The sequence below is a fragment of the Alligator mississippiensis genome, chromosome 3 (genome assembly GCF_030867095.1).
Source record: "Alligator mississippiensis isolate rAllMis1 chromosome 3, rAllMis1, whole genome shotgun sequence".
Classification (NCBI taxonomy): Eukaryota; Metazoa; Chordata; order Crocodylia; family Alligatoridae; genus Alligator; species Alligator mississippiensis.
In genome coordinates, this window is record NC_081826.1 from 153,375,759 (window position 1) to 153,399,444 (window position 23,686).

The 23,686-nt window shown below is 42.5% G+C and overlaps 2 protein-coding genes across 5 annotated transcripts in view; one reads left to right on the forward strand and one right to left on the reverse strand.

The window, feature by feature from the left end:
- The window catches only part of IDUA (alpha-L-iduronidase), a 90,873-nt gene that overhangs the window by 19,006 nt on the left and 48,181 nt on the right, over positions 1–23,686 (forward strand). The window lies entirely within an intron of this gene.
- Positions 241–19,565, reverse strand: SLC26A1 (solute carrier family 26 member 1). Of its 2 annotated transcripts, XM_019490708.2 has the most exons (4): positions 19,382–19,565; positions 13,025–13,109; positions 7,733–8,383; positions 241–4,862 (listed from the first exon to the last, which is right to left on the reverse strand). In XM_019490708.2, the coding sequence occupies exons 3-4, from the start codon at positions 8,375–8,377 to the stop codon at positions 3,336–3,338; spliced, it is 2,172 nt and encodes a 723-aa protein (XP_019346253.1). In that variant the 5' UTR covers positions 8,378–8,383; positions 13,025–13,109; positions 19,382–19,565; the 3' UTR covers positions 241–3,335. The 2 variants fall into 2 exon arrangements, with proteins under 2 accessions (XP_019346253.1, XP_006259319.2); XM_006259257.3 differs by lacking the exon at positions 13,025–13,109.

Genomic DNA, 23,686 nt, shown 5'->3' on the forward strand with positions numbered 1-23,686 from the left:
GGGAGTACGCGGGTATCTGTGTGCCCACTCTCCCCCTCCTGCAGCAGCCTTTGGCCGGCTTGGGGGTGAGCAGCTGGATGTGAACCCAGTAGCGGCAGGGGAGCAGTGGCATCCCCTTGCTGTGGGGGTTTTCTGTGCCCACATACCCCTTGCCTGCGTCTCGCGTACCCCCAGGGGTACATGAGCCACAGGTTGAGATGTTATGCTCTAAAGAAGGACACCACCATTAGGCAGGCAGTCTTCACAAAACAGTGAACTTTATTTTTAATAATAAAATAATACATTTTGTTTCATTTCCAGGCTGTATGACATATGTAGTCTCAGTGATGGGGGTCATTCTCTGACCAGATGGTTAGTTACCAACCCACATGCCCTCAGTAGCCAAGGGGCAGAACTTGCATAGAGATTTGGACCCATTATCCAGGCATACAGACCCATCTCTCCCCTGAACCCGAAACAAGATATCCCTCCTTTGAACTGTAGCTATGAATAAGTAAGGTTAAATACGTGACTTTTATACCAAACACAACACTTGAAAAAATATATATTCCAGCCACACAAGAAAAGAGTCCTAGTGTAAGAGGTATTAAAGAGCTCATCTAAGTATTTATTAAGCCCTAATACTGAACCAACATGAAAGTAAAATCCCATCACCAGCCCCTTCAGAGTCAGAAGACTCTATACCTATGAACAGTAAAAAAATAATAGATGAAGTTGCTTTTGGCATGTGAGTATTCTACATTTCCCAACACACTAGCATGTGAGTCACTACCCAAAAACACTTGGTGTAAGGAAACTCAAAATATAAATGGCTTCTAAAATCTCTAGTCAGTAGGCTTCTTTCAAGGCAGTGCTTCCTCTCACACCTGAATTACTTCACTCAGATCTACTAGGATGCACTTTTAATGGAAAGAATGATGGAAGAGAGCTTACATTAAAAAGAGCCACCAGACTCCACAACCCCTTTCCAGCACATGTAATAAAAAGAGACCAAAAGGCCAGCTGCTTTTTCCTCCAACTTTAAGTTAGAACTCTGTCTTCTTTAAGTAATAACAAATCTTCTGGGCTTTAGTTTTAAGACTTCCCTTATTTCTGCTCCATCTTTAAGACCAGATTAGTTTCACAGGTTAGAGCTCCATCTCTTACCTTTTTTTCTTCAGGTGCCAATCCTTAGGCCTTAAGTCATTATAGCTTGATCTCCTTTTCACTCCCAGTGGTAACCTGCTGCACTGTACAACTATACAGTGCAGGAGCAACCATGGCCCTGACCTCAATGCTATGCCTAATACATGCAAAAGGGCTGATTCTTGCTGCCTAAATTCCTGCACATTAAGATAAACCAGTGACTAGCAGGGAGAACACAAGGTAGCAGCATGATGGTGGTTAGCAGTGGGGATAGGAAACCAGCTCTTTAATGGATCATGTCGTTAAATAGACTTCATGGCAGAAAAACTTAAGTGGCATTGTAACACTACATTCATGCCAGTGTAACTGTTTTGAATGGACCCACCTCTTCCATTCCAAGCCAGATTTCAGAATTTCCTTGTTGCATTTTTTGCCTTCAGTTTTTTTCCATTCTTGTTTATTCCTCTCTGCATTGCACTCAGTCTGACAAATATGATATGAACAAAATATTGTAGTCAAATCACTAGGTTTTAAGCTCAAGACCTTTGTGACAGATGGTTTCACAGTGTCACAGAGTCAGACTGGTTAAACTAGTACACCTCATTTTAAGTGGATGGGGATGCACCAGTGTAGCTGAGACTGACATCTAAGCACTTCCCTCTTCTTAATAATGTTAAGCATTTTCTCACAGCAAATCTAAGTGTAATGGTCATGCCTTTTGATGTGTCTGATTCATACAACCATGCAGGGGCAGATCCAAGTGGGGCAGGATACAGTGGTGCAGTTTAATGTCTCCCCCTGCCTGCCCACCGCTCCTCCCCACCACTTTGATTCCTGCTCCATCCAAAGTTTAAAACCAACTGTCTGTCAGTGGTAGCAGCAGAAATGAGGGAGTCAGCTGAGGAACCTGGCTCATTATACACCTGATTCCCTCTAAACCTTTCATTTTACAAACGTTTATAACCTTCTCCTCCTTTTGAATGATCTTTAAAGGTTACACTAATGAAACTATCCTTTGTTCTGCAGTTCTGCTGTCTGTTAGCTGTTCATGGTAATGTAACTCCTTTTTCACAACCTTTTCACTACTTTTACCTCTAGTTAGAACAAGGACTCCGGTGTGGAAATAACTTTCAACAAAGCATTAGATGCACTCTCAGGATGAACAAGGAAGCTGTGAAAGAGATGTACATTTAATTCTAATGATAACAGGACTAATGAAATGTCTTTTAATTATTTTTGCCTAGTTATGTTTTTGGTATATAATATAGCCAATTAATGCACATTCCAGTAAAGTTATATTTGTTTTTGCTTCAATCTTAAATAATATAACCTGAGGCTACTAGTATATTAGTAAAGTTTTCTAGTGTCTTTTTAACTGGGGAAAAATGTCTCATAGACAAGGCTGGAAGGGACTTCAAGAGATCATCTGGCACAATCAGGGATCAAACTTGCAACCTTGATCTAACCAACTGAGCTAAATCTGTTGCTATAAATAGGATGATGTACCAGAGCAGAGGTCAGCAACATTTTTGAGCAGTGCCAGAAACAACCACCTCAACTTGTAAGATGTCGACGTGCCAGGGTGGACAGTTGGGGAGCCAAGAGGGGCCCAATCCTTATTGTGAAAGCATAGCCTTAGCCCCTTCCCCACCACTAGCCCTGAGGCATGTGTGCACCCACCTCTTAGGGCAATCCTTTTCTATTCTGTTCTGGCCTCTGTAAAACTATTTGTTCAGAACAGGGGTGTGTGGACTGTATTTCTGCTTGCCACATATTGTAACCTGGTTTTAAGGTTAAGATGAAGGCTGGTGTTGATGATTTTTCATGGACTTAAAGAGTAAAATACTTAGGTGCCCAAGTGGCATGCTGGATCTGGCCCCAGAGTACAAGTTTGTACATCAAGGGAAAAGCAACTTCCAGTCTGCCTTCCAGCACAATATATGTATTTTAAAGTGATAGTGCAGGTAGTAATTGAGTGCATCTCTGTTTCTTTCCATCTGGTCCTCAATCCCATTATTAGTAATCTGCAACCTCACAGGGACTGTCCTGTGCTGGGTCCACCATGCTGCAGACATCCTCCTGAGACAATGTCAACAAGGCAGATTGCTCCTGAGCAGCAAGTCAAGGGTCTGCCTTTTTTTAATGGGAATTACTTTAAACTGTCCCACTTATGTGGAAAGCAACATAGGAGAAACTATGGACCTTTCAGGCTAAACAGTGGAATTGTCTGCCAAAGACTTTCTGTCCCTTGCAAACTGCACGGCACTGTGTACGCTATAGAACAGCATTTCATGCATGTTTCTATCATCCTTCTCAAAATACCCCCCTCTTTTCAGAGAGTCAATCACAGAGGGAGTGCAGCAAGCCAGGAGAATAGTGATGTTTAGTGCCCCATAGTCTTTCAATATTTCCTTCAGTGTGTTGACACCAGGTATGTCTAAAAATGAGAAGGAGGAACAGTCTATGATGATGGTTTGGAAATCAAGTTGTTTAGGGACCAAGTGTAAAGTTGTATCTGCCTGACTGAATCCATTAACGTTTGTAGCTTGGTTTTCCTTCTTTAGATGCTCTTTTTCCCTCTTGTCCTGCTTCTTCCTTCTTGCAACTTCCAGTGTAGGATCTAGCCCTGTCATTCTATAGAGAGACTTCACGAAAAAGTCTTTGTTTGCATAGTAAAGTGGTGCTTCAAAACGGAATATTTTGACCTTTGGAACAGGGGAGAGATTTTCATATTCCTGATCATTCTCATAAAAGACAGTGCTGGGGATCTGACTCAGCAGGGCAGTAGGTGGGCGCTGAGTCCGACCAATGATGGACAGCATGGAAAAGGCAACGCCAACTAAAAGCCCAACTTCTGTGCTGATTAGGGCAGAGGAGAGCATAGTCACACACCAGACTACAGTGTCCACTTTGTTCAGGTAGTATCGCTGTGGCACGTCTTTGAACTTCCGAAGGGCTCCTCTGAGACTGACTATGATGATACATGCCAAGACACACTTTTGCAAAGAATAAAACAGTGGTGCTAAGAACAGCAGGACCAGCAGCACTACCATGGCACTAACAACGCTTGATACCTGTGTCTCACAGCCTGTAGAAGTTTTGACCAGAGTTTTTGCAAGAGCTGCACTGGTTGCAAAGGAATGGAAAAAAGATGGAATAATGTTGCAGAATGCTATAGCAAACATTTCCTGATTGGCTCTGATCGTATAGGCATATTTCTTGGCAAACATTTCTGATAAGGAGACTGTGAATGCAAAGCTAACTATAGCAAGAGGCACAGCATCTACAGCAACTCGAAACATTAGATTGAAACTTGGCACCTGGGGAGGAATGAATCCAGTTGGAATTGCACCTGAGACACTGGATCCATAAACTTCATTCAGTTTCCCATAATGTGAAACCAGTGTGGCCACAACAATAATCACCAACTCTGTCGGAAGTGGGAATTTCAGTTTATGTTTGTATCTATCTCCCACTTCCTTAGCAGCGACCAACACAACAATGCAAATAGTACTTGTTATTACATCACAGAGATTAGCCTGAGCAATATTTTGAAAAATATTAAACCAGGTCATTACAAGCATCCCAAGCCCTTGGCTGCGTGGGATTTTTATTCCAATAAGATACTTAACTTGAGCAGTTAAGATTGTTAAAGAAGCACCAGTTGCAAATCCATCCAGCATGGATTCTGAAAGGTATACAGATACAAAGCCAAGACGAAAGATTCCCATCAGGATCTGAAAGAAAAGCAAGAAGATGAAAAATAAATGATACTGCACGTAAGAGGGTGAGCACTTGTAGGTGAAGAGTGCTTGACAGTTCTAATTCTTAAACCAGCAGGGAACTGTTGTTATTTCAGATCCATATGTAAAATGTGTGAATTCCTTTTATCGCTTTGATATATCATGAACAAAAGAGATGAAAAAAGCAATTCTTGAAGTGGATCAAATTGAACTAATTCAAAAGCAGCTCACCTGAAGTGATGCATGCTTGTCTGAATTTGTTCCAGTATAAGGCAGGGAACTAGATCCTGAGTGCTTCTGTTATAGCCACAGCAAATTGTTATTTCACCTCTGCTAAGGTAAAATAAAGCTTTGTCCCTATTGTGCCATGACAATTGTGAGGTTTCAACTCCAACAAAAGTGGTATTTTATTGTCTTTAGCTAATCATGTTCAAGAAAACCTCTTCAAGTCTGAACTGTGTTTTTCTTTATAACTTTGACACTATACGCAGGTGCAATGACGTTGGATATCTCAGGATTTGAATGGTCTGTTGAGGTGTGTTCAAGCAGCCTCATCCCCAGAAGTACTGAGCATCTGTACTTCTCAAATCAGGAGTTTTTAAGCTGTCTGAAAGGGGCCGCCTAAGTAACACAGCTTAGAGCAGGGGTGGGCAAAATGCAGCCCGCAGGCTGGATGTGGCCTGCCGGGCCATTCTATCCTGCCCATGGGGCCCCTAAAAAATTTAGAAAATTAATATTTATCTGCCCTGGGCTGCCTGTCATGCAGCCCTCGATGGCTTGCCAAAAGCGGCCCAACTCAGTAAGCAGCCCTCCACCAAAAATAATTGCCCGCCCCTGGCTTAGAGGCTTACTGTAGTTGTGCTCATAGCACTCCTGGAAGGTAGGACAGTGCTATTCTTCCTATTTACAAAGGGGAGGTAAAATACAGGCTTGTACAAAGCTGCACAGAAGTCTGTAGTAACTGTGTTTCATAGTCTCCAAAGTCTGAAGCCAGTGGCCTAACTAACCATTGTCCCCTCCTTCCTCTAGTTGCTTTTGGACATTTAAGCCATGCTTTCTGTTTTGTTTTATACAGGGTATCAGGCATCCAGTTTTAATAAAAATTGTGACTATTTCATCTTTTTAATTTAAGGTAGCTTCAAATTTAAGGAAATTAAAAGAAAAATAATAACCCAAGATGGTCTTTTTTATGCCCTTCTCACCCCCTTACTTTCAGTGGATCTGAGATAGCAAGTGGGTTAACAAGTATGAAACAACGTGCCCCTTGTCCTGTACAGCCTCTCTCTGAAATGCAGGCTAGTCAATGAGCTTTCTTTTTTGTGCTTTCTGCATTCAAGCTCAAATTCTGTTGCCCAGTGCTGTGGTTGAATACAGTAGCTTTGAGTAATGTGTTACTTCACTGACCATTACAGAGAAAGAGGAACTGTGCTATATCTGCATTCATAGCACTGAACTCATCCTTGTTAAGTGTGCTTAGGGAAATGTCCTGTCTTACTCTTGAGAAAGAGTATGTGTGTGCATGCACATGCACACCTCCAGAGGGACAGAGAGAGCATCTCTGCTCAGCTGGCCTCTCCATTAAAAGAGTGTGACCATAGGGTAGGAGGCTCAGGTTTTTAACATGCTGATTTTCAGACCACTGTGGCATGGTCTGAAGCATACATGGATCCTAAGACTTTAAGAACTGGGCACTGCTGGAACCTAATGGAAATTAAATTTACATTACACTTTGAAGTGCTGTCTTCCTGTAACTCTCCTCTCCTGCCTCTCTAGAGTTCTAGTCCCAAAGACTTATTAACTCAGCAAAATTGAAACTTGAAGAAAGAGGATTAAATTGTTTCAAGTTTCCCTGTCCTTTATATATCCTTTTTGCACATTAATATCCATGAACCTTTAATAAAAGAGTAATATTGATCATATAATTGCACTAACAAGCTCTGGTGTTAGAACACTTTGCTCTAACTTACGCTTCACAGCTGTTCTGGCAGTCAGAACAGAAGTGCCACAGCCCCGTGAGAAGCTGTGAATCAAAGTTGTTGGAGCTTTTAAATTGACTTTCTGGCACCTGGGAACTTCCCAGACAGTAGCAAAACGAAGGATGGATGACTGAGGCCCAGGCATCCACTTAAGAGAGGGCACAGGAACATCATCCACCATCGCTGCTGGCTCAACGGCTGCCACAGCCTGCCTGGCCTCTGTTGCTACCATTGTCACCCAAGGCCAGAATGCTGTTGAACATCATGACCCGTGTCAGTGAAACTTCCATTAAAGCCAGTAGTAATTTTGGCTATTTTGTAATAGTCATAATAATTTGTAATTTTGAACTGCAGCAGTTGTCCCACAAAGGTATACAGTAATTGAAAAGACCCCTGGTCATCCAGCCCAGTCCCTGCTATTGTAGCCCTGGAATTCTTTTTGTAAATTTAAACTTAAAGTTACTAGACAATAAAATCTATTTGCCTAACTTGTTTTTTTTTGGTTTTGTTTGTTTGTTTGGATTTTTTTTTAATATAAGCTTTGTAATATAGTGCCAGGAATCCTGAAAGAAAAATTTCAATCACCATTTGACTAAAATGAGGTGGGGAAAGTTTAACTGAAGTGAGAAGCATGGGGATGCACATAAGACCTTGCCTAGACTGCAAAACGACAGTGCTCAGCAGTGGCACTATCAAACCTGCTCTTCAGATACAGTGCCTCCTGCCTAACTGGAAGCAGTGTAGCCACATCTGTGCACTGCTGAGGGCAGGCCCATTAACATGGGGTTGTTTATTTGTGGAGCATCATAGCATGTTTGAGATCGCCACACTATCTGGACGTTGCCTAAGTCTTTCATATCTTACCCGTGTACATAGGCAGCAACTTACTTGGTAAACTCCAGCCAGAAAGGTCAAAGCTGTAGCAATTCCGATAGCATAGCACTCTTTCCCACACTCTGCATTCAGCCCCGCAAAGGTAAGATTGAAGGCTGTTATGTTAGAATCATTTCTCTTCCATGGAGAGCTGTCACTGAAGGCTGGTGGAACATCGTCATTCAGGTCAAACCCTGCCAAGAGCAGCTCTCGGTCCACAACTTGTCCTACCATTAAGCTTATTAAGCTGAAAATGCCAACTGACACATGTCGGGAAGTGCCCATCAGGAAGTAAATTATGTTGGCAAAGAATGATGTGTAAAGGCTGTAAATGGGCTTCAGACCTGCTAGCAGGGAGTAGGCTATTGCTTGGGGAACTAAAATGATCCCAATCACTAACCCAGACATAATGTCCCCCCAGATGTACTCTTTATAGGAGTATTTAGGAAGCCATTGTAGTACAGGGAAGAAATCTAGGACTGTGTTTTTCAGTCTCTGTGTTGTGCAGGAACAGCTCTTCCTCAGCTTGGCTTGGATAATTTCTTTCCTGTTTATCTTCATGTGAACCTTTCTTTCCATTTGAAATGCAGATGCTGAACTGTCATCTATTTTGATGGCCTCTATTTGTCTTTCCATTTTCTGTGCATTCACTTCATGCATCGGTTCCTAAGATGTTAAAAAAATGGTAGTTAGGATCAGAGTTCTTGTGGTGTTAATACTTGTAAGTGTTCAAAGCTCCCAGAAGTTAAATACTGCACTAAATATTTCAGCACAAACACTTTTAACTCTTAAAATTTGTTGCTGAAATTTGTTACTTTTAATTTCTTATGTTCATAATAAAATTTAAGTCAGCTGCTTAAAAGAATACCATGGGATCTGAGATCTAGAGTTGAACAACTCTAATAAAGAACAGAGCTTCCAAATAACCAACAGTCTGTAAATTATCCAGCGGACGCTCATAGGAGTCAGATTTGTTTCACTAAGCAAAAACAGAGCTAAATTAATTGTCACTATTTTTAACATGTAGTACATGTTATGAATAACATAGAATTCCATCTACCATTCTTGAATGCAGTACATGCCTCACACTAGAATGGTCACATATACTTGAATACTAAAATTTGAAATAAATATAAGGCTTCTTATACTAAATGTTGTGAATAAGCATAGAGGAAGTAGAATGTAGTTGTATTATGGGATATATGGGCCTTGATGTGGAAGCTATACATAGAGTAGTGAGCTGTCACAGCAGATGTTCTCAACCTATGGGGAGAGGGTTCTGTTAATAGAAGTACTAAACCTTGAAGTAGTTTACTAGTGTCAGGATACTGAGGTTTTAATGTTTGTAGTGTCAGGGTATTGAGATTTTTTTAATGTTCACCATACATTTAAATGTGCATCCTATAGTTCCTCCAACCTTAGCTATGTTTCCTGGAAAGTAATCTGCAATACCAATTTTTTCTGACCTAGCTTTGCACTCCACCTGGTGGATGCAACGACAGAAGAGTACTTACTTTTTCAACTTATGTCATTTGGAAAGGTGGTGTTGGTTTTCTATTGGCAGGTACTGTGTTGCATCTCCGCTAAGGGACTTCTGCAATAGCTACATTGCCATAGCTGTAGCAACAGAGGCACTATAGCTTAGACAAGCCCATACAAACAGGTGGACGGTTAAAATGGAATGGGTAGGCTGGAAAATACTATGTGTGTTATGCCAAGTGCCATTCCACTGAAAGATAGGCTACACAGGCTTTGCTATTCTTCTCTTCTGCACACACCTTTGATGAAAACAAGCGAGTATGGAATGCCAAGGGAATCCTATGAAAAGTTGTATGTAAATGCATGTATAGATAGTGCACAATGACCACCCTCTTTTAGAATATCCTGTAAAAACAAAGTATACAGAGTAGCCAGTGCTGTGCTCCTGCCCATGCCTGCCAGCCCTAGTCAGGGCCAGCGTACACAGCTTACCACCAAGGCTGCTTCTTGTGCGGCTGCAACCACCCGCATGCTGCTCAGCTCCCCTCACCTCCAGGGGTGGCTCCTCCTCCTCTTGCTCTTGTCCATGCTGTGCTACTCCAGGCTGTGAGGAAGCTTCAGACAGGTGGCTCCTGCCCCAGTGCATGGGGCTCTGGCTTCAGCTCCTGACTGCTTTCTATCCACTCAGCCCCCTGCAGGTAGCAGCTCGTTGCACTGGGCAGGCAGAGTGGGTGAAAGGCAGCTGGAACCAGAACTTTGCGCACTGGGGCAGGAGCCATCTGGCTGAAGCTTCCTCCCCACCCAGAACAGTGCAGCATGAACAAGAGTAGGAGAAGGAGCCGCCCCTTGAGGTGAGGGGAGCTGAGCAGCACCCAGGTGGCTGCAGATGCACTGGGAGCAGCCTCACCAGTAAGCTGTGTGAGTGGGCTGGAGTGCGGCACAGCTTGCCCTGGGTTGGAGTGGGCGGGGCTCGGCCCCACTCTGTAGAGCACTGTAGGGGCTGAATCCCGCCCACTCATACACTCATACTGCATGGCATGGGCAAGCTCTGCTACACGTTCGCTCTGCCCCTTCTTCCCTCCCCTCACACCAGGCTGGCTCCCAGAACCTAGCACCCAGGCAGTCCCCCCCGCACACATACACACATGCCCTGTTACACCTCCCCCACAACACCCTCACCCATAGGCAGGGACTTGCAGGAAATGAATCATGGCTCTGCTCCAGGCCCCAGCCCCACACTGTCACCACCCTATGATCCTGACCTTGCCCACCCATCCCATTCCTGAACATCGCTTCTTGTCTGCCTGCAGCCCCATCCCACATATGGAGTTTTAGTGAGTTGTTGGGGGGAAGGGGCGGTGCTGACCTGGCCCACAACTACGCATCAAAACTCCTTGTGTTATGTGGCCCCTGGGCCCAAATAATTGCCCTCCCCTGGTTGAAATCAACAAATAGAAAACTTTGTTCTGAATAACTGATTTAAATCTTTTGGTTTGTACTTTTTCATTTTTTTAAAAGAAAGGTCCTTATTGTTTGGTATAACCACTTGCTTATTTGCAAACAAATGTGGCTTTAACTTTGAATCTATTTCTTTTTTGATAAACTGGAGACTATACTATACCTATTTGCACAATTATTGAAGCAATTATAAAGCTTCATAAGAAATATCTATTTAGTCTGTTAAGTTTTACAATTTTTTATTTTCATATTTACTCACATACTATACACATTCTTTCCCCAAATTTAGCTTTCCAGAATTGGGGTGTGCGTCTTAAGAAGAAAAGCTAATCTTTTTTTATTTGTCCAAAATACAAGTACTTCATTTTGATTCTTCCTTCACCCAAAGATTAAAGCGAAGTGCCTGGCAGCAGTAGTGGCATTTCTATTCAGGAAGCATAGTGATTTAATGGTTCATTGCTCTTCATTCCACTGGTATTAATGACCACCTCTCCTGTTTCATGGTCTTGATGTTCCGCTAATCAGGTTAACCTTTCTTCTGGCAGTTTTGCTGTCTGTTAGCTACTCCTGGCCTCTCTTCTCCTATGTCACAGCCTAACAGATTGTTTTTAGCTTATTTCAGATTTGTAGATCCACCCATTGAGACTAGTCTTCAGTTTCAATTTCTGTTTGAGCAGGAAAGGAAGGGTGAGTGAACTAAAGTATATGCTCTGTCCTTGTTCTATGTAACCATAACTTTAGAAATATCTTTTTTTCATTCTGCCCTCCCCCAAGCAAGATACATGTCTTATTTGTGGGTGTGTGGTATGTGAGAAAATAGTGTGTATTTATTGTATTGTACTACACAATACATTTATTATTTACTAGATGATGGGTTTTTTATTCTGAATTTTTATTAGACTGTATTTGGATGAAAAATGTAATTAAAAATAGCAAGCCAGCATTTTAGAATAGTTTTCTAAATAAAAATAATCTCAAATATGCCAAATAAATGCTATACAACAGAATATCTTTTTGCATTTAAACCTGATTTATTAAACAAAGGAAGTATTAACTGTAATTAGTAAACAGGCAATTTTTTTTTGTTACCTTGGGTCAGATTTTCAAAAGAGTTTAAGGACCTAAACATGGAGTTAGATTTCCAGCAGGGTTTGCAAAAACACCTATGAAAACTAGGTACTTAGTCTGCTTAAATGTCCTTGCAGCCACACTATACATGTATCTGCATATTTAGAGACCTAAATACCTTTAAAAAACAGAATTAGTACATCTCACCTCATCCCATCTGGTTTTAAGTTTGTAAATTGGCAAGGGAAAACAAGATTTCCTTATTTTTTATTCTAAATCGGTCTCAATTTTCAGTGAATTAGTCCAATGAAATAAAAATCCCTGCACTTACTAGTTAAACTGAAAATAAAAGTAATTAAAAAAAAGGTTTCCTGTACAAGGGAAAATGAAAATATTTACATTTGAAAAACTATAAATACCAGTATGTGCTCCTTCAAGATAGAAAATAAATGTTCTGACTTGCTTTACTTGCTGGCTATTAGGAGTGTGAAAAAAGTCATGCCTCCTAACTAACATAGCTATGGTAGCAAAACCTTAATATATATACAGTTCTGCTGGCTGGGCATTGGTATAAGACATATCAGCCAAAGAATTCTTTGGAGTATAAGCTACAGTAGGGCATTTGCTGCATGGTACATGGAAGCAAGCCCTTACTTAATGCAATATATGCTATTGTGAGGTGTTTCTCCCCTGTTCTGTATCATGTTAAAAAGCAGTACCCTTTAACATATGAAAACTTATGGAGGGTTCATGGATGAAAATATTTAAAAATTGTTTCTATAATTTTAATAGATAGTACATTTGGATCTTAACATAAGCTGCTGTCATGTCTGATTTCATTTTTAAATAGGTTTATTTTTTAAAATAAAACTGGATTTAAGTTATATATAAGTGATTAATTTTTATCATTGGGGCTGTATGGAATAATAATAAAGGTCAACCATGTATCACTTCAGGAATTTCTGAGCTATTTTTATTTCAATGATGCAAAATAAAATAATCACAACTTTCTGTGCAATTGTCCAGCAAGGCTGATCCTTATTTTTTCTTTGTATGATCCTTCCTATATTTAGATTAAAACATACTGAGCTGTTACACTAAGCAAAACTATATTGGTCAGCAAATTGCTTGGGGCAAATGAATCTCTGCATATGAATGGAAGGAAGACAAAAAAACACATGCAGTACAAAACCAATTCAGATTAAAGAGCATGTGATTAATATTTGCTAAATAATGAATAGTCAGGAATTACAAATTTCAGTTTTAAAATGCGGGAGAAAATATACTTGTACGTCTTCTTACCTAAATTACTTCTGAAGATGCAAGGGTTGGGCAGATTGCAAGTTCCATCCAACTTCATACAGCCAAGGGAAAGCAGTCAGTCAGTCTATAAGTAATATAGTGGCTTTCTTTGAGTACTCACAGACTGGTGGGCAGTTCTATTATCAAATGGATGCTTTTGATAGGCTGACATAAAAGTCTGAATCAGGACCCACAGACTAGGCTCAGACATTTTAAATGCACTTCTATTCCTGCTTACCTAAAAGGTTGTTTACTGAAAAGCAGCATATAGTACTTAGGTAAAAACACTAAACGGGCAATGGTTATAAAAGTACAGTTATGTACAATAATCTGTCTGAAGGATAATTATAGCTTCTGATAGTTGGTATATTCTATGTAAATTATCTGAGACTCCATGAAACAATCTTGAGTACATATGGTGATTACAGGTCATTTTGATTACCTTGTATTTTTTGAATGCTGGAGATGTAGCTAGTTAGAAAAGGCAGCAGTAACTTTTAAATAATCAAAACTGTGCTGATTTAAAATATAAGTAACTTAGTCAGTTGTACTTATATATTTAAACTGGAGGAATGGGTCCTCTGTGTGTTGGGTCAGTATAAAATGGATTTGGATACTAAGATGAGATATTTTTTCAAATGAATGATTATTAGTTAGTGTTTATTTAGAAAAGATTAGCATTTTTCCTGCTGGCCTAGGGAAGTTTTGAATAGCCATGTGAGTATGCCAGTTATAAGTCTCCTCCTCAGAAATTTGGAATTAGTAGTTTCCGTTTGTGCTAAGCAGTGCTTACAAGTTGCAAGATTCTAATGACTGTTTTGGATATAATGAAGTCATCCCCAAGAACAGATGAGATAAGTTGCCAGAAAAATAGTACTTAACTGTGTAACTTCTAATAAATGGGCTCTCTTCTTGGCCCTCCCACCTAAATGCTTTATCTGAAATGTGAGTGTTGCATGTATTGCGAGTGATCTTGTTCCCTTTTAAGTCATTGAATATTTTCCTGTCCGTTAGAAACAAAATTTGCCTTCGTTTTGAGTAACAAATCTCATTCAAAAAGCCATTTTGTAGGGAGGATGCACAGCTGGAGCAAATATGGTTAAAAGCAATAAGTTGCTCTCATTGTACCCTATTAAGGTTTCCATTCCACTGTTTAGCAGCTGATTCTGTTATTCACACTTTTGTAAATATAGCTATAGTTATGCTGCTCCCTCCACAAGAGTCACTCCAGACTTACCTAGTATAGGAAACAGTGGGATATGGCCCACTGTATTTCCTAACTGAGGCAGTTGGATCCTGATGCAGCATTATTAAAAATCATCAGTTGTTTAAAAATCACATCAGGCCCTCAAAATCGTGAGGTTGGCTTAAAAACCATTAGATTTGAATAACTGCATAATTACATGTAGCATTTAACAAATGATTTAATATGCACATAATAATCGTCATATATGCATACATGCAATATCACTGATTATGATAAATAGCTTAGGTTGTTATTAATTGGTTTCTTGTGTTTCAGCATTCTCATTTTTCAAGTTTTTCTCCACCACTGGAAGGAGAAGAAATTTCAATTTTAAAATAAGAGTTAAGCTTCTAAGGGAAGGATTAACCCAACCTCAAGAGCTGCCACTTTAAGGAAAATCCCAAATGTTGTCAGTAAGATTTGGCAACACTTCCATTGTTCTAATGCTAAATTGTTAATATGTCATGTGCATTGCAGTCACTGGACTGATTTATCTTGTGGGCTAAAAAAAACAGATACTTCAGTTGCAAGAAAAGACTATTCAAACCAACAACTGTATTTCCTAATTGGCCTCACTCCCACCTTCCTTTCTGTCTTTTCACTAAGCCCCTGAATTGACAAAAAAACACTCTGAAAGAGGGGAGACATTCAAAGGACCAAAGTTAGCTGGGTTTCTGCTGGCAGAAACCTTGGTGAACAATCATGATAGGTTACTACAGGTGACAGGCATCTCCTCTCCGGCTGAGGGATCAGCACCATGCAGAAAGCTCTGCTTCAGCTCATCCCACCACAGGATCTGAAACTTTCCTTCTAGTTGGAAACCTAAAGAAGGAGATGCTGGATTGGTACTTTTCTTCCATAACGAAACTACTGCAGTGATTCAGTCAGGCCTGTAAGCAGAAAATTTGTACCTGTCCGTCATACCCTGTGAATTCGGTCAACAGCATGCATATCACTGATATGGCACTAGTGATTGTACCAGAATGGCACTAGTGACAGCAGCAGAGTAGGAACTTTCAGTGAGAGCTGTCATGCTGCTCCTAGCATGTTATGATTTAAACCTTACCAGACACTAACCAGAGCAGCAATGGGTTCATCTACATGTGCAAATGCTGCTGGATGGGTTTACTGCAAACTAATTTAATCCAGAGTAAACCTACCCTGAGCAGGCATCTATACAAGTGGGCATTTGGGAGTAGATTTGCTCCTAATGGGAGCAGCCTGGAGAGGGCTGCTCCCACCCGATTCTACCACCCTGCAGCCTCCAGGGGGAGCTCTAAGCTAGCCCAGGGGCTGGCAGGGAGCACAGGATGAGGAGATTGCCTCCTGCCCCTGAGAGCTGCCTGGTACCAGGGCAGGCTCCTGTGACAGAGCACAGGCGGGGGCAATATCCCCCTAATCTGGTAGCAGGGAGCTCCTGGCCCCTTCTCCATGATTGCTGAGCTGAGGCTGGGAGCTCCCTGCTGCTGGGGCAGAGGGACGTTGTCCCCACTCGGGCTTTGCCATGGGAGTCTGCCCCGGCAGCAGGCAGCTCCCAGAGGCAAGGAGCAATCTCCCACCCCCTGCTCCTGGTCAGCCATCTACACATGCTTTACTTCGCAGTAACTACTGTAATTACTGCGCAGTAAGGGTCTGCACATGTAGACAGTGATGCTCTACTATGTAGTAAAACATCTCATGTAGACATGCCCAATGTGTATGTAGCTGCGTAGTTGGATATACTGGTATTTAGTAATTAGAGGCCTAATTACATAGTTATTTAGAGGCCATAGCAGAAATGCTCACAGTGTGGCCCTGTCAGATTCCAGTGAATATGCAAATTCTGCTAAATGCCTTGACACTAGGACACAAAAAGGAAGGAGTTAAACAACCATACTCAGATTTGTGGTTTCCTCCTTTTTTGCAATGTAAAGAGCAAAAGAGACAGCAGTGATAAGCATTCTAATTCAGCAAAGTATGTTTTAAGTGTTTATCTTAACTGTTATCGTTACTTGTCCCTTCCTGTTATCGTCACTTGGCCTTTCCTGTTAATAGTCTTTCAGCAGCTCTGTTGCTGTCTACATGAAAGAAACCTCTTGTCATCTCCCCAGAGTTTAGGAAGTATATATCAAAAGTGGAATATCTTCTATCAGTGACCTTCATAAACCTTGCAAATACTGTTATGTTTTTAGCTTCAGAGCTCCGGGATCTAAGGATGCCTGCAGACACTTTGGCAGCCTGTCATGGAGGTGCTCTGACTCATGGCATTTTACACAAAGTGCCCATTAGTTGACACCACTGAACCCAGTAGGCATTCACCTGTTGGGTTGGGGGGGAGGTGGGGTGGCAGGGGCTTGAGCCTGCCTGCACCAGTCCTGACCAGCAAGCAGGGTCACTCCAGCAGCCTCCCAAGAGGCTGCTGGTCCACACCTCTCCCAAGCCCTGCCCCACTTGTCCCAGCCCGGCTAGATACTGCCCCTTCCAAGAGACTCAGGTGGGGTGGCTGGGGGAGGGAGCCTTCTCCACCTCCTGGCCCCTCCTGGCTGGGGTATTACAGGAAGCTGGGCCAGGGGGAAGCTCCCTTTCCTCCTCCTCCCCCCCCCCCGACCTGAGCCTCTTGACAGTGGTGGCTGCTGGCCCAGCTTTGTTGTGGCTGGGGCAGGGAGGCCATGGAATGGAGTCCCCTCACCTCACAGGACTCACGGGAGCCCAGCTCCCCCAAATAACCAAGCCAGGGTAGTTGGGGTGGGGAGCAGTGGGGCAGGGGGGCTCTGTTCCACCCCACACCCCCAAACCTGAGCCAGCAGCTGTGTGCTGCCACTGTCAAGAGACTCTGGCAGGGGGTGGGGGCAGGGAGCCCCCCCTGCCTTACTGGCCCCCTCCTAGGTACCCTGGCTCAGGTACTGGGGCAGGGGGTGGAGCTGGACTGTGTCAGTGAGGTTGGGGGTGGAGGAGGGCTCTGTTCCCCAGCCTCTTGACAGCAGCAGCACGTGGCTGGTGGTTCAGCTTTGCTGCTGCCAGAGCTATTGGGCAGCTGGAGGTGGAATGGAGCCCCTTCACCATGCAGGTCTGGGCTGGCTCTCCCCAAGACCCAGCAGGGGTAGTTTCCCCCACCCCTATCCCCTCCCACCTTCCTCCTTCCTCCACCACTGCACAAGGACCCTCTCTCCTCTCTGACATCCCCGCAAAGGTGCATGGGATGCTGGCAGAATCTCCTGCATTTAATCCTTGCAGGGAACCTGAACAGAAGCTCCCTAAAGTTTACAAGGGCTTCTTCAGGCTTCTTCTCCCTGCTCTAGAGCACCTTCAGCTAATAGCTGATTTAATGAGGGTTAATTTTTTGCACGATAGGCCATTTTTAAAGTTCCCTGTAGCTGTGAACATGTTATGTCATGGCTGTAGAATGCTTTCAGGGGCCTTACTGCACGAAAAATGTAACTTGTATAAGCACCCTTAATGTACATGGGGTGAGAGCAGGATGAAATTTCATTAACCAGAACCAGAACGTTGACCAAACAGAATTTTGTTGAATGCTGCAGAGTTTGGACAGAACCTAGGCTAGCTTTATTTGTATTTGAAAATCATTCGATACTGCTGGGCTTATTTGGTTTGGACTTCTAGGAGGGAGTGGCAGCTTCATGCAGTTTTCTTTTGAGTTTCAGGATTATTTGGATTTGAAAACCAAAATAAAACTCTTAGGTTATGAATTTACGTGAACCAAGGAACTAGAAGCTTCCTAGAAATCTTCTATAATTTAAGACAGCTCTTAATGAAGAGTCATTTTCAGAGTAAAAGGTGACTGTAATGCTCCAAGTTTCTTTCTAATTAAAATGTTCTCAGTTTACAAGTAAACATGTTTTGCTTATTTTAGTGTCAATTCTGCAAATTTAACCTAGGAATTAGAAGATGGGTTGGGTCTTTTCCAGTCACAGTCGGTAGATGTAAACTGATATTCACTCAAAGTATAGTTAGTTCACTAGAAATTAATCCTTAAGCGTAAAGATTTTGCAGCTCGTAATTCTTGTGCAGTCGCAGAGTTGCTGGCAAGTCAGAGCCGAACCCAGTTAACAATCCTACTAGATGTTGTCTTGTATACCACTTAATACCATGTCCATCATCATGGTATTTGATCACCCTCTAGAATAATGGTTCTCAACCTTTTTAGATTCATGGCACCCCTCATTGCCTAAGGTATCCCTCAAGGCACCCCTCAGAAAATGCTAGCTCTTAGCTCTCACTTGTTTTTTGACTACAGAAAAATAATAAAGCAATTCTTCTATTGCAAGGAACTCAAACACAGCAAGTCAGAATGATTTTGGCACTTTGGAATCCTATTTGAAATCTCTGGGGTTTATATTGTGAATCCTGTATAGGTGCTAATATTGAGCTGCACCCCATGGCAACCTTAAAACGATATCATGGTCTCCTAGTTGAGAATCACTGCCCTGAAAGTACAGTAACTTTTGTAACTAACCACATTTGTTCTGCAGTGCTAACAGCTCTAAGAGATAGTAGATGGAAGCCACTTGTCAATATTCTACCTTGCAGCTAAAATAAGGTGAGAAGGATTCTCTGCTAGCAAAGCTAAATTTGTCTAGTAAGCATTGTAGTTCTAAGTCACAAGTCACCTGTTGTTAGATGCCTGTTTGCATGGCTGCACTGCTTCCCTTGGTATTTGTAGAGGAAACTATGTAAACATTTCTGTCTTACTCCTCTTGTAATTGGGCACAGGCACCCTGATAACTTGGGGTTTTTCCAGGTTATGATAAGTATTCCTGAAGAAGCCCTTGTAAATTCTCAGCAGATGATTGGTTCAGACTTTGAATAATGAAAGATATCTCAAGAGATCCAGATGAATCAGGCTAATTCTTAGCACAGGCTAATTCTAAATAAAAGCTGTCCATTACACATTCTTTCTTAAGGCCTGTTTTTTATGATACTGATTACATGGCAGGAGATCACAGCCCATTAATAGTATTTTATGAAGGCTTCTATGAAATTGTCAGCCTTGTTTTCTTGAAGATAACTTGGAACACTGACATAGCATAAAAAGTTACACAGAATAGCCTCACTTTTCAGATATAGTCTGTATCTTTACAAATTACTTTAGAAAAAAAATTAAAAATTCTTACCTGAATTGTTTTGTGAGATGAGTTTTCAGCACAAAGCTTTCAATTTTTATCTGTTGAAATGAATGAAAGTCTTCAGTAAAACTTTAAGAATAATTAACAATACATTCCTTAATTATAAGTGATTTTTCAAATCTCTCATTGGCCAAGCTGTAAGTATTCATTTATACCTTTACATAACTTGTAAGCATATGCTGTGAAGTTTGAGTGGTGGAGTTTAAATAAAGCTCAGATTATTGATTAACAGTTGATGATCCAAAAATTATGCTGAGCTCAAGTCAGACTATCACTGAACTTTGAACCCACTTCCTAGTTCAGATTTTTTCTGCTTTATGCATCCTTGGCTAGCACTGGCTTTTGACTTTGTATGTTTGATGAATGAGAATGAAGGACTGGTCTAGTCCAAGGTCAGGTGCATTTTGGCAGTGTCTGGAAGGGTAATAAAGATGCCTTTTTGGTTAGATCTTAAGGTGGGATACTAGGAGGTCAGGGTTACATCATATCACTAATGGCTAAACTTTTACAAAATGGATGCAATTAAGTTTAGAAGACTCTGCAGCAAGGACTATTGTTTGTACAGTGTTTATAGTGCCAAATCTTGTTTAATTCTGGCCCAGTAGTGTTCTTCTTTTGCCCTAGAGTGGTACAAAAATAAATAAAAAGACTTATCTATCAGCCCAGGATATTACTTGATTCTTAATGTTTGTTAGGGCAGTGTTTCCTAATAGGAACTGAGCTGGATTCACAGGGTTCCAATAGACGCGTGTGGAGCCTGCTCTGACATGCTGGAAATCCAGCGCATTGGAATAGACTCGATTAATCAAGTCTGCTGGGGCATGGAAATTGATGTGCTCCGGCAGCCTTCCATGTTACGTGTATCAGCGTCCCTGTGTGTGTCCACGCTGAAAAATAGCAGTGGGGTGCTTTGAAATAAAACATGTCCAATGAGCTTTAGTTCAAAACGCCCTGCTGCCATTGTTTCAGTTCGGGGATGCACAGGGATGCAGATACACATGATACATGGGTGCTTTTAATTAGTGCAGCTTAGTAATTAAAGCGCCTAGTGCCGTGTCCCAGAGCACATGTAAAATGCCCACAATGCCTGGCCTTATTGCTTTTGAGCCAGCATCTTACCAGAATGTCCCCCAGTGGGCCCCATCTTTAAAATGGAACCAATAGTATTGGCCTCCTGGGTAAAGCACTGAGAGATCTACTGATGAGAAGTGCTAAGGAAGAGTGGGGAACTATCAGTCAGTATTATTCTAAAATGAAGAGAGAATCTCAAATGGGAGGTAGAAAGCACTTAGATTAAAAAGCCATGACCTTGGAGACCAGAGGAAGAGGTGCATGATGGAGCCCCTGCACAGTCACCATACTTAGCCCCTGGGAATCCAAGATGGGGTAGGGAATGGAGGGAGGTTACATGTTTCATCTAGGTCAGTGGTTTTGAAATTGTGTTCCATGATATCCTGGGGTTCTGCAACAGGTCATAAGGATTTCCCCAAAGATATTGAGGGTAATGGCAGAATGGGCCAGGAGGCTGCGCACCATCATTGACAGGCCAGGTTGCTTGGCTCTACATCACCTCTCACAGCCTGCAGGGTCAGGTTTCCACAGCAGAAGTAGTAATATGAAAGGGTTCCATGACTTTAGGTAATTAGGAAACCACTTTGTTCCAGGTAATATTGAGTTAGTGAAACGGATTCCATCTGTAAAACCATTTGGTTGTTAATAAACCCTTGAAATAATTAATAGTGCTTTTCTGGTGTGACATTTACCATAGTTTCATAGTTGGTAGGGTCAAAAGGGACCTGAGCAGATCATCAAGTCCGACCCCCTGCCATGGGCAGGAAAGAATGCTGGGGTCAAACAACCCCGGTAAGATATCTAGCCTCCTTTTGAAGACCCCCAGGGCAGGAGCGAGCACCACTTCCCTTGGAAGTTGGTTCCAGATTCTAGCTGCCCTGACTATGAAGTAATGCCTCCTGATATCTAGCCTGAATCTACTCTTTGTCAACTTATGGCCATTATTCCTTGTTACTCCCAGTAGTGCTTGGGGGAACAGGGACTCTCCTATTGCTGGTCTCTCTTGGCCAGTTTATAGATGGCCACCAGCTCCCCTCTCAGCCTTCTCTTGTGGAGGCTGAACAGGTTCAGGTCTCATAGCCTCTCCTTGTAGGGCCTGCCCTGCTGCCCCCTGATCATGTGAGTGGCCCTCCTCTGGACCCTGTCCACATCCCTCCCCCATGCTTGTTCTCATTCCCAAAACAAATGAGCTTCCTGAAGTTTGAGTAAAGCCCTTGTCCTCCACTCCTTTCATTTTGTATTAACTCCTAGTACAGGCAAAAAGCTAAGCATACTATAGGTCAGTGGTTCCCAACTAGTGGGCCATGGAGGCACCTAAGATGGCTGCAGAGTAGATGTAACAGGATGGGGGTTGGGTGGTCTTCCCTCTCCAAATGTTCTCACAGCACTAGGCAACGTTATGCTGTCAGAGAGGCAGGTAAGGATTGGGTCCCCACCCTTGTGTACATGCCACGGGGGTTTAGTTTGGTTTAATTTTCCCTAAATTGAAGTGGTGTTTTTAAAAACCCACCGTTTCAATTTAGGGAGAACTAAAATGAATTAAACACCCGTGGCGTGTACAAGCACCCCTAGATGACTTCTTTCATATGCTATCAGAGGGGCCCTCTCCCTTCCCCCTTACTATCACAGTATCCCTAAGGTCACTAGAGCAATGGATTACTTGATAAAAGGGACATATTAAAATATTCAGTCATCTCATGTACTTGCAAGCTGGAAACTGTCAGCCAGTATGGTTTTGTAGAATCATGGGAAGGCAGGCTGGACGGGACATCCAGAGGCCATCTGGTCCAACCCCCAGCCTGAGGCAGGACCATCCCTATTCAAACCAGCCTAGACAATCCATAATCTAAACTCTTTGTAAAACTACTGTCAGTTGTACTATTGACACAACACATGGCAACCAATGTCCTGCTTCTATAAAAGGTTGTTAATATACACTCGAGACAAGACTGTCAGGCACACAGGTTCAGTCTTTACAGAACTTTAATTGTATTCCTTTAAGTTAAGATGAAGTCAAAGTACAAAGCAATCCCTTCTCCCGTACCTGCTGTCTTCTGCAGTAACCTACTCCCTGCAGGATTACACTCTGCACCCCACATGCCTCAGTATGAAGGAGGAGCTCCCTTATCTGTTTGCCGCCTTAGCTTGTTACAAACAGAATAACACTTAACGTTCTAGGCAGGAGACCTGTGACTTGGGTTCTTTCTCCTGCTCCCAGCTTCAGCACCCCCACAACTGGGATACCACATCAGTTGCTGTCTGCGACTGGGACGCTGAGTCAGCTTCAGTCTCAGCCACAGAGGTGCATGAAGCATCTCTACACCTGGAACGCCAAGTCAGTTGCAATATCCTTGCTTCCAGGACCCCTGCAGTGCATGCATGGATGGGAGTCCCATCAGCTGAAGGGGCTCCCAGCTGCAGGAGTTTGCTTCTTGCCAGCGCAAGGCCTAGGATTGGGTTTCCGCTGCACCAGCAGTACGGTGTGATGGGATCTGATTTGTGATCCCACAGTCATACCTCCTGCCATACATGTGTGGCATAGTAGGATATGCGATTGTGTAGATCATGCATTAGATCCCATCATACCTTTAGCTGCACATGTAGAGGGGCCCTAAGTGTACAACAAAAAAGTCTGGTTCTGCCTGCAGAGTTATGGGAGAGCCTAGTGGGCCTGACTTATCAACACAAAGCCAAACACAATGCCACTGGGTAGTGACAGGCAGGTACCAGAAAGGGCAGGAGCAAGGGAAGCTTATAATATTCGGGCTGGAGTTCTTTGAGGGAAACCAATCAAGGTGGGTTAGACCAGGTTACAGAAAGGTGGAAACGATGATAAGCTCCTATCTTCTTGTACAAGGTAGAGGTTTTCCAGTGCCTGCTTCCTTTCTTCTTATGATTTGGGTCAGGTATATTCTCTGCCTTCAGGATGATGAATGTGGGAAGTGATGGGAATTTTTTTCTGGGTTTTGTGTGGAAAAACTAATTACCATTCACTGAAAAGGGCCTTATGCTGTAGGTTCAGAGAACAGAGTAGCTTGGGACTTTAGCATCCTAAAGCATTTTCTGTGACTTCACTTTTTCATTTTTATTTTCAATGGTTGCCAACAGCAGAGACAGGAAAAATCATCATCTGAGCTCATGCGTACTCCAACTTCTAAAGCACTCAACAGACAGTTGAAGCAGGTGAAGGAGGTGTAGGGTTTAGAGCAAAAAGAGGCACTT

Coding starts and splice junctions, on each gene's coding strand:
- SLC26A1 (XM_006259257.3), bottom strand. CDS start 8,377: ATGCATGAAGTGAATGCACAGAAAATGGAAAGACAAATAGAGGCCATC. Junction 4,863..7,732: donor TTCTGGCTGGAGTTTACCAA/GTAAGTTGCTGC, acceptor CTTTTCTTTCAG/ATCCTGATGGGAATCTTTCG.